General features: G+C 47.1%; 1 protein-coding gene and 1 long non-coding RNA gene across 4 annotated transcripts; one reads left to right on the top strand and one right to left on the bottom strand.

Moving 5' to 3' along the window:
- Positions 1–2,185: 2,185 nt before the first annotated feature.
- Positions 2,186–7,474, top strand: LOC310663255. Its single transcript, XR_014504444.1, has 4 exons — positions 2,186–3,774; positions 4,031–4,753; positions 4,857–6,991; positions 7,372–7,474. It is a non-coding gene; the product is annotated as an uncharacterized lncRNA (long non-coding RNA).
- On the bottom strand, positions 5,439–9,885 carry MRPL52 (mitochondrial ribosomal protein L52). 3 transcript variants are annotated; one of them, XM_083410846.1, is made up of 5 exons: positions 9,748–9,885; positions 8,624–8,708; positions 8,398–8,465; positions 7,643–7,707; positions 5,439–5,605 (listed from the first exon to the last, which is right to left on the bottom strand). In XM_083410846.1, the coding sequence occupies exons 1-5, from the start codon at positions 9,863–9,865 to the stop codon at positions 5,459–5,461; spliced, it is 483 nt and encodes a 160-aa protein (XP_083266972.1). In that variant the 5' UTR covers positions 9,866–9,885; the 3' UTR covers positions 5,439–5,458. The 3 variants fall into 3 exon arrangements, with proteins under 3 accessions (XP_083266972.1, XP_083266973.1, XP_083266974.1); XM_083410847.1 differs by having other exon boundaries at positions 9,847–9,880; XM_083410848.1 differs by lacking the exon at positions 9,748–9,885 and adding an exon at positions 9,589–9,619.
- Between the last annotated feature and the right edge of the window lie 840 nt (positions 9,886–10,725).

Below are 10,725 nucleotides of genomic sequence, written 5' to 3'. Positions count from 1 at the left end.
GCCATTCCTTTTCACTGACCCAAAGAAATGCTAATATAGAAATCCACAATGTGTTTGTCCCATTAAGGGCTAAGAGCCAAGTTCAAATCTAAGAATAATCACAGAGCTACGCTTCTCAAGAGTGTTTTAACAATCAATCCCTTTTCCCAGCGAACTCTAGAAAACTGTAGCTCTGTGAGGGATATAGAGCTCTCCTCTTAACAACTTTCAGCACCCTTAACAAACTACACTTCCCAAGATGCTATAGGGCAGGCACCCCCAACCTGCGGCCCTCCAGATGTTTTGGCCTACAACTCCCATGATCCTTAGCTAACAGGACCAGTGGTCAGGGATGGTGGGAATTGTAGTCCAAAACATCTGAAGGGCCGAAAGTTGGGGATGCCTGCTTTAGGGGAAGCTGCTGTGACTGTTGAAAGTGCTATGATACTGCTTTAAATATATAGTTCAGAATGGCCCTGAATGAACGGCCACGGAAATGGCCTGCTAACGCTTCCCTGCCAAAGTTAGCTGCTCGAAATCATCCTGGGATACTTTGTGGAATCAAACACCAGAGCGAGGCTTTGGCTGTGATGAAAGTCACAGGGAGAAGATGAATTGCAGAAACACCACACTTCCTGTCCCCCTGGCTCCTCTGATCTTTTCAGAATTGAAGTTTCATGTTTGGGAAATTTTGTGATGATACCGCATTTGGAAAAGTGCATCTCATTGTGCAATGTTTGTTTTGAAATCTAGTTTCTGAGGACTGTATTTTGCTTTGCGCGTCAATGCCACAATTCTGGGAAATTCAGGGGCAAGTTGTTTGTTGCTGGGGGAGTCAGATGAGTTGGCACAGCGGTTAGGGAAATGCACTCTGCACGTGCTCAGGAGCACTGTGCTCCATCTTCCGTGCAGTCTAGAGCTGAACTGCAGACTTCACAGTTGTGCGGCTGAAATCCTGCCGATCACACTTTGGTTCAAAGTGAGCCCTGGACAGCCTCTAGAACAATGTTTTGGAAACCGGCTGAAGTTTTAGCAAGTATTCCTCGACTGGGATAAGTGGGATGCCATTTATGCTGAAGGCAACCTTTGGCCATCTTGGGGACTATCTCTGTGGCAGTGCTGTGCACTTTGTTTAACATACCATGACCAACCTATTTATGGATAGCAGGCGCATTTGCAAAATGGAGCAGCTTACAGGTGCCATGAACCACCCTGTTCTCAGGGCTGCAACAGAATGCTTCTCTCAATCCTGGTTTTCACAGGGACAGGGCTAGAGGGAACCCTGTGGGCACCAAGGAAGCCCCCTGTGGGTGAATGTGCACCCGTGGGTGCCATATTGGCAGTCCGCAGCCTAGCGAGCTATAGCCAATTAAAGAAAGGGGTTGTTTTTAAGAACCACGCTTGTGTGAGAGAGAAAAAAACTCTTCTAACCACACTCTCCTAGCCATTATGACTGTTGCCGTCCCTCCACTGCCAGAGAGTTTACCTGCAAATGCCAGTTGTTGAGAGCCACAAATTCCTGCATTTCCGGGGGTTGGGCTAGATGACCCTCGCGGGTCCCAACTCGTATGATTCTATAAAAAGGGTGCTAGACCACATGAGCCATTCGCAGGGCTAGAACGAAGGCATTAACACCCCCCCCTTGCCAAAAATACGATATAAAAGTCAAATCACCAGAGATATATGTGTGACGCACAGCCCCTGTATCCTGTCTCCTGCATTGTGACGTTGGTATAACCGCGGCGGTCCGTCTGTCCCCCCCTTGACACACATTCAACTGAGTCAGGAATAATTCAATAGATACTGACAAGGGCTGCAGTGAGGCTACAGCTCAACTGTTTTGGCCGCCCCATTGGCTTCATGCACAAAGTTGTGTGTGTGTGTGAGGGTGACCCTGAAGTAGAGGGGAGCCCTGAGAAAGTGGGGCTGGGGGTGGTGGTTTGCTGATGCTCAGCAAGGGCGGTGTGTGCAGCAAATGGCAACCCTCTGCACTGCTGTCTCTCCAGCCCCTTGGATGTCCCTGTGGGTCTCGTGCACTTGGCATAGGCCCCAGGCGCTGATCTCATCCATGCTTTCGTGGCTGCTGCATCTGGAAGCAATTACCAATATGGGGTGGGAGGGAAAGGGGGGGGTGAGAGATGTGTTCAAAACACAGCTGGGATCAGCAAGGCAGAGCTGGCAGGGTTGGGGGGAGGAATGGGGTGGGGAGGGGGAGAAACTAAACACACACACACACACACACACACACACACACAGGGCCTCAAAATCCCGAAGCTTTGGGGTTGGGCTTTGTGTTGTCAGTCGCAGCTAGGGTCACGGGATGGAAAGAGGATTTTTTGGAGCGGAGGGAAGAGGGGGAAAAAATATCCCTACTCTGTTCCCGCCCCTGGCTGAGCCACTGACCCAAATTTGGCATCCAAGTTCCTGTATTAGAAAGCTTAAACAGAGACAAATCCAGGGGACAGGCAGGCAGACTGCGCTCGAGACAATGGAAGAGTTTCGCAAAACCGTGTCCTCCAGGATCACAGGCAACACAGGCCAACCCTACATAATCGGGCGGCTTGTTGCCATTTCTCTGTACCAAACCTGCCCCTGACAGGAATGATAGAATTGTAGAGTTGGAAGGGACAACCAGAGCCATCTAGTCCAACCCCCTGCAGCGCAGGAATCTTTTGCCCGCGGTGGGACTCGAACCCACCACCCCGAGATTTAAGATTGCTGTGCTCTACCAACTGAGCTGTCCCAGAAATCTGAAAGCAGATCGTGAGCAGTGTGTCAGTACTCTCCCCACTTAGGATTTCCCAGATACTGCCATCCTGCCTCCGATAAATTTCAGAGGCCGCCGTTTGCACAAATGCGGAGGGGAAAACCTCCAGAGGAAATCAGCAACAGGGCCAAAGACTTCACCGTTTTTAAATTATTATGGCACCAAAAATTACAAGCGTAACCACTTTGTTAAGGTGTCACAATACTGTGATGCTCGCTGCAAAAATGGCTACTGGGTGTGACAGGAAACATTCCACCCTATTAGAAAAAAAAGGCAATTTAGGAGGGGCAGAAAACCACCAGAATAGATCACTGCGATAGCGGTGAATGTGTGGGAACCTCTTTTCCATTGGGAAGGAAGTAATATTTTTGTGTTTGTGTGTGCACACCTCTGCCTTTCAAGTCCCTCATTCTCAGCCCTTGATCCTTCTTCCTTCCTGCAGTGCTGTGACTTCACCTCCAGCAGGCAGTGGTTCCCACGGGGCCAAGAGAGGGAAGGTGAAAATAAAATAAAATATGAAGAAGCAGCGAGCCATCTCAAGAGGGAATCTACATGGCAGGAGGGGGAAAGGAGAGCTCCCTTTTCCAGAGGAGAGGGCCAAGATTCCTTCCAGCCTGGCTTACGGCCACCAGGAGGTCTGCAGCCAGGCTGAGATCTCCTCCAACCTAAACACACACACAGTTCCTCAGGCCAGCTGACAAAGGCAGAAAAATATTAAGTGTGTAATCCTGCGCTCTCCAACCCTTAGGCCGTACACTTCAGGGAGAGGTAGCAGCAGTTTAAGCTTCTCTTGGTAAACCTCCCCGGAGACTCCGAACAGCTAGGACAGTGGAGCAAGGGAAAGCACTTTGCACATGCTTTGGGGTCCTCTTTGCGGGGTTCAAGGGCTCCTTTAACAGCTACAGATTATTTGGGTAGGCCTTTGCACCCTAAATACTTTCCCATATATTTTAATTTTTCTTTCCCTCCCCCCCCCTTTTGCAGATTTTAGATTCTCAAGGTTTAAAATGTCAGAGGTCTAATCTACTGTATTTTTTGCTCTATAAGACTCACTTTTTCCCTCCTAAAAAGTAAGGGGAAATGTGTGTGCGTCTTATGGAGTGAATGCAGGCTGCGCAGCTATCCCAGAAGCCAGAACAGCAAGAGGGATTGCTGCTTTCACTGCACAGTGATCCCTCTTGCTGTTCTGGCTTCTGAGATTCAGAATATATTTTTGTTTTCCTGCTCCAAAAACTAGGTGCGTCTTGTCATCTGGTGCGCCTTATAGAGCGAAAAATATGGTAGGTTTCTGATTGTTTGCAGCAATGTGTTATTGCCGTAAGCCACGTTTGGGAACCTAGATGAAAAGGGGATGTGCAGCTTAAAATAAACAAACAAACACGGTTCACAGAATTTTCCGTGGCTGTTAAGTGATACAACAGTCCTTTAACATGTATGGTGCGGAGGTGACTCTAAGATGCGTGACCCTGAGATGAGCTTGTTGCAGTGCCCCAGCTCCTGCCCAAACCGCTTTTTAAGCCTAAACCACACCCCATAAAGCTGCATGAAAAATTGACCCTCCAGCAAGCAGTGGCCGGCTACTGTGCAAAAGGACCACCATTTTTGTGCTGCTTCCCCCTTAACCCAAACAAACAGGAGCTACAGGTTCCATTTTCTTTGGACAGGAACATTCTAGAAAGGCGCACGATGGAACAATCCGGTTATTTCCCCACTGCAAACGTCAGGTGGGCACCAGGGGAGGGAGACCACAATGGAGACGAAAGGACGCGGCAACCTTGCCAAAGCTAAGCCAAGGCCTCTTTCTCCTTTGCCTGCTGCCTCATCTCCTTAAGATACGGCACAGAAAATGGCTGCCGAGGCAGTTGGCCCCAAGCGAAGGCTCTAGAGCAGTTCTTGAACTAGAACCACGAGGGGAATCTCAGGGGCGAAGGAAGGTGGCGTGACACCCGCGGCAGGCATCGCTACATAGGGCGCATGTACGCCGTTGCTATGTATGACGTATGCGCCGTACATAGCAATGCCGCGTGTGCGCCGTACAGTGGTACCTCGGGTTAAGAACTTAATTCGTTCTGGAGGTCCGTTCTTAACCTGAAACTGTTCTTAACCTGAGGTACCACTTTAGCTAATGGGGCCTCCCGCTGCCGCGCAATTTCTGTTCTCATCCTGAATCAAAGTTCTTAACCCGAGGTACTATTTCTGGGTTAGTGGAGTCTGAAACCTGAAGTGTCTGTAACCTGAGGTACCACTGTATAGTGCTTTGCCGCTGGCGCCGCTCCAGCGCTGTACGGACGGTGCTGGAATCCTCCATTTGCGGCTGTAGCGGCGACGGAGGGATCCTGGTACCGTCTGTACGGTGCTGGAGCGGCACCGGTGGCAAACCGCTATACAGCGCATATGTGGTGTCGCTATGTGCAGCGAATGCGTGTGACGCTGCACATGTGCTGTACTTAGTGGTTTGCTGCTGGCGCCGAGATCCTCTGCTCACGGCTGCATCCGTGAATGGAGAATCCTCCACATGCGGCTGGGGCAGTGTGATGGTTGCTCGCGCCCCCGCGGGGTGACTTCTTGTCACCCCTGCAGACATGGAACCCAGGGCGCACCGTCCCCCCGTTGTGACGCCACTGTTCCTCCTTCCTTGGTATTAAAAAAGAGAACCTTAAAAAAAAAAAGACACCACAAATCAAGCGCCAAATTGGAGGGCGGGGGGAGTATTTATTTGGGCTCTTGCTCTTGGGAGCTTCCTTTAGGTTGAAGTCTGTTGCGTCGCTTTTCCTCTGCCTGTCGCTTTCGTTCATTCTGCTTAGCTTTCCACTTCTCCATCCCGTGGTCCATTTCTGCGGAGATCATGGCTACCCGACGCTGAGGAGGCAAGGTGAAGAGCAGAGTGAGCTCAGCGCCTGAGGAAATCCTCAGCGGCCATTGGACAGGCGCTGTCTCTATTGGCCCCATTTGCATTAGATGTTCAAAGCAGTATCATACCACTTTAAACTGCCACAGCTTCTGCCTGATTTCTGGGAACCATAGTTTTTTTTTATAACACACACACACACACACACACACACACACACACACAAAGACAATCAAGCAGTATATAAATTTTAGGAAATAAAAAAATTTAAAAAGTGTTCTGAGTGTTGTGAGGAAACCACTATTTCCCTCAGAGAACTACAATTCCCAGAGTTCCCTGTGAGAACTGTAGCTCTGCTTGGGTGCAGATGGGGCCTTTTTCAACAAGAGCTTTAAGTGATTCTCTTTATTGCAGTCTATATTCATATTGGATCTGGAACGGTTTCTACACATGAAATTGCTTTTAAACAGCGTTGTTTCGTTTGTATACATGGAAACGCTTTTTAACATATGGAATTTTAAAAATCGCTTTTACATATGGAACTGCTTTTAGCGCTGATGCTTTTTTAAACTGCGAAATCACTTCAAGGTGTTTTAGGGGGGAAGTGATTCATATGCTGGATCAAATAAATAAATAAAATAAGTACATAATCTGTCGCTGAGGGTACATTACGTTACGCCGTGAATTTTAAAACGGGTTTCAAACACACTGTCCTTTCTCAAGAAATCTTGAGAACTGTTCAGCAGTATTCCGGAAGGAACAAGGCTAAAATTCCAAATGTTCGTGGAATTGCGATGGGATTCAAACTGGTTTACGTTCATAGCTTTAATGGAAACCCACCAAGGCTCATGCTTCCCTTCCATCCTTATCCCAGTTTCAAGAGGTGAAAGAGCTGTGTGAAGTTGCTCAGCAGTGGGCACTCTGCATATGCTCATAGGCAACCTGCCTCTGAGCATATGCAGACTTAATTCATGGGATCCAGGACTAAGCCTGCCATTTAAAAAACAACAGACCTCTAGAGAGAAAACTCCCTGCCTCAGAACCCCTTTTCCTATAGGGAAACAGCATAGTAATAGCCCCTTGAAGGGGTAAAAAAAAATGGATGTACTGTGCTATATTAGAAGCAAAAAAACTTGTTTTGATGAATTGGAAGAGCCACAAAAAGATTCCATTGAGCACAGGGATTGATAATATGGACAGATTAGCTACATACGAACGAATTGCATGTCGACGCACACTAAGAATGGATAAATATGAAGAAATCGGGAATGAATATTTAAGCGATAAGGTGGATAATGGTGGGAGGAGGAGAGAGAGGTGGGAAAATATTGTTAAAAAGGTGTAGTCATAGGTATATCAGTGTATTCAAATCTGAATTGTCAAATTGTGTTATTATTGTCATTATCATAGAATCATAGAATCATAGAATCATAGAGTTGGAAGAGACCACAAGGGTCATCGAGTCCAACCCCCTGCCAAGCAGGAAACACCATCAGAGCACTCCTGACATATGGTTGTCAAGCCTCTGCTTAAAGACCTCCAAAGAAGGAGACTCCACCACACTCCTTGGCAGCAAATTCCACTGTCGAACAGCTCTTACTGTCAGGAAGTTCTTCCTAATGTTTAGGTGGAATCTTCTTTCTTGTAGTTTGTATCCATTGCTCCGTGTCCGCTTCTCTGGAGCAGCAGAAAACAACCTTTCTCCCTCCTCTATGTGACATCCTTTTATATATTTGAACATGGCTATCATATCACCCCTTAACCTCCTCTTCTCCAGGCTATTATGGTTTTTGTTGTATGTGTCTTTTGCGGTTGTTGTTTGTATCGAAAAAATGATTAAATAAATTTGTAAACCCCCCCCCCCCAAAAAAAACCCCAAACAGCATTGTAATAGCTCCAGATTGACTCATTTCTATCTGTTATTACACCTGTGAGGTTTTCCAGCATTCTGCCAATCCGGGAAGCCCCGCACTCTTCCTTAATGTTATTCCAAAATTCCCCCCAAACCAGGACTCCTAATATTCGTAGGTGCCCTGGCTCCCACTTACAGCCAAGTTTTCGTTCCTTTCCTTCCGATGGAGATGATTTTTCATCGGTGGGGCTGGCCGCCCATCTGGGGTAGAAACAAAAAAGGATACAGATACTTGCTCCTTCCCTGTATGCTCAAAAGTACAAGAAAGTAATCTCAAGAGCACCTCACGCCAGGTTGTTAAGGTTATTTCAACACAGATGCATGCTCTCTTCCAGCCTTCCCAAGCTGGTGCTCTCCAGAGGTTGGACTACAACTCCCATCACTCCCAGCAAGGGGCTGATAGGAGTTGTAGTCCAACAACCTCTGGAAGGTGCCTGCTTGGCAAAGCATGCTACAGTCACATCCTTTTATTGTGCCCTCAGATCATGGCTGATAGTAACAAGTTTTATGAGCCATTAAAAAAAAATTATTAAAGATTTCTTAGTTTACAAAAGTACGTGCAATGTCTCTTTTTTAGCTACCTTTTCTTCAGATCAGTTTCATTTGCTGTGAGACATTAGTGTTACATTAGGAAGAAAAGGGGGAAAGAGGTGGAGGGAGGAATGGTGATTATGGGCCAAATTTTAACACTAAAAGTTACTGCACTTAGCAAAGTACACTGGTTCTCTTCAGGATTAACTGAGCTGTGAGTTGGGGTGGAAGAGGAGATTATAAATATGGACCTAATTGGATCAGTGGTCTGATATCATGTAAAGGCAACGTTATTTTTATTTTGCAAGACTGCAGCCTAAATACAGTAAAACAAATAATACAAACACCCATTTTTCTTACCAGCAAACGACCAGTCAGGAAGGTCTGTTAAGGGTCCGTAATGTGAAGGGTTTATAGGGAAACCGTGCCTAGAAGGAAGTATACAGAGGGCAAAGTCATTTGCAGTGCTGCCAGAAAAGTAATAATAATAATAATAATAATAATAATAATTAATAATAATGGAGTAAGTAAGATGAAGGATCCCTCTCTAGCTCTGAAGATGTCCCCCTCTATCTCTGGCACTCACTTCACTCTCCAGGCCCCACCAGACTGATCCACAGTACTGCAATGGAAGGTCCGAGACATCGAAGCAATTTTTGCCAGCCGAAGTCCTGCAGGGTTGGAAGTAGAAAGAGAAATTCAGGATTCAGTTAGACTCACGGTGCCTTGTACTCTTGAAACTGGATAATAGATAAATATACTTTAGGGGACCCAAAGCTTTCTAAGCATTCTTTTGGTAATTGTTACAACAACCCTGTTAGGCAGGTCTATACTATTTATTATTATTATTATTATTATTATTATTATTATTATTATTAGGATGGCGTGCTGTGTGGTAGAGGAAAGCAGGTACTCATCTGGATTAGCCCCCCCCCCCATTATGGCAGGAGTGGGGGAAACCTGTAGTCCAGCATTTACCAAACCGGTGCCCTCCAGCAGTTTTCGACTACATTTTCCATCAGGCAGTTGGAAGTCCTACATCTAGAGGGTCAAATCGCCTCTCTCTCTCCTTAAAGGAACATAAGAGAAGGCTACAGGATCAGGCCAACAGGCCATCTAGCCATCCTGTTCTCACAGTGGCTGACTAGATGCCTGTGGGAAATCTGCAAGGAGGATTCGAGCCATCTCCCCACTTGCAAGTTCTAGGACTGGTATTTCATAGGCACAACAGCACAATAGCATAATGCTATAGCCAAAGCTGGAGCACAGATCAGTTATAACCATTATGGGTTCTAGCAACGGGTCGTGCTTAAAATGTCGAAAGTCATATTATATTTTCATCGCAACGCACAAGCTAAAAGAAACTAAGGAAAGAACTCTATCTATCTAAAGCCATTTAAAAACCATAAAAGTCGTGCGCCCCCCCCCCCTTTCAAAAATTGCTAGAGGGGCAACTGTGCATGTTTCACCATCCAGAATTTGACATTCTGGAACAGCAACCTGCGATGATAGTAAGAAAAGAAGGGCACTTGGGGGACAACTCTATTTTACCCCGCAATCCTCCCATGCATGTATACTCAGTAAGGACTCCCTATCGGGTTCGGTGGGGCTGACTCCCAGAAAAGCATAGAGCATCCTGCTCTGGACAGCCATGCAAAATCAATAGCCCCGCTCCCTTCCCTAGCTCTCCCACCGGTAAGATTTCCGTACCCAGCCTCCGAGCCACGCAAGCTGCCATTTTGACACTAAACATCAGAGAACGGGACCATGCGCTTCCGTTCGCAGAGGTTGTACGGAAAAAACACACACCTCCACTGGGAGCCGCCATTTTTAAATGAGCGCCGCCATTTTGGGATAATTCGTCAGCGGAAACCACCCACTTGCGGACGGAAAGGTCGCCTCATCCGTAAAAAAAGGCCAGGAGGGCGCCATCTTGTACGGATCGTTTCAGAGTTCTAAGAAAAAACCGTAGGAAAGAGTAGAAAACGCCCGAAGGCTCCGTACACCCAGTGGGATATAGCTGCACATTCCCATAGGCCCCGCTCCAGGGCCTTGGGATCGTGCGCTGATTAATGTTCCTAGTTGACTAAGGAAGAGCTTTTCATTAGTGAGAGCAGCCATTTTGGTACGGGGACCCGGATGTGAGTACCGGCAAACGAAGCGCGGCGCCATTTTGTGATTTAAACCGGAAGCTATATCCCCACTCACCGTATTGGGTTAGGGAACACGCTCTGCGCCGGCTTTTCATGTGAAAGATGCATTTCCCTTTCAGAACTAACACCTCTGTCTCTAACACAACCCATAGACACAGGAAAGGCGGCGTGTTTGTTTGTTTGTTTATTTATGATGTGTCCTGACTGCCATTTTTCTTAAGGGCGGATAGGGGCTCTTTGGCCATCTTTGAAATGGGCAAGGCTTTGCCGTCGCCATCTTGGCCTTTGGTTGCTAAGGAAGCCGTCGCCCTTGGAAACGGCATAAACAGGAAGAGGAGTCGCAGTGCGGAGGCCTTTGCTGGCAACCTCGGACTCCTGGGTTCCTGGAGGTTGGGTGGATTAAGCCCCCACCCCCTTGAAGGAACTTGGTCTTTAAGCACGTGTATAACACAGATCTATTAAATTATAGATTTATAAAGTGCACATTTATAAATTGTGATCTGATATATATTGAACAGGCGTGCATGTATGGTTC

This window comes from Podarcis tiliguerta (genome assembly GCF_965153285.1).
Source record: "Podarcis tiliguerta genome assembly, chromosome: 13".
Taxonomy (NCBI): domain Eukaryota; kingdom Metazoa; phylum Chordata; class Lepidosauria; order Squamata; family Lacertidae; genus Podarcis; species Podarcis tiliguerta.
The sequence above is the reverse complement of the archived record's forward strand: the minus strand, read 5'-3'. Positions and strand labels throughout refer to the sequence as shown.

Excerpts from the sequence above, each read along its gene's own strand:
- MRPL52 (XM_083410846.1), bottom strand. The coding sequence starts at position 9,865 with ATGGCGGCTCCCAGTGGAGGTGTGTGTTTTTTCCGTACAACCTCTGCG. Across the intron at positions 8,709-9,747 it reads TTGCGTGGCTCGGAGGCTGG|GACTTCGGCTGGCAAAAATT; the intron begins GTACGGAAATCT and ends CCAACCCTGCAG. Across the intron at positions 8,466-8,623 it reads GGTGGGGCCTGGAGAGTGAA|GCACGGTTTCCCTATAAACC; the intron begins GTGAGTGCCAGA and ends ACTTCCTTCTAG.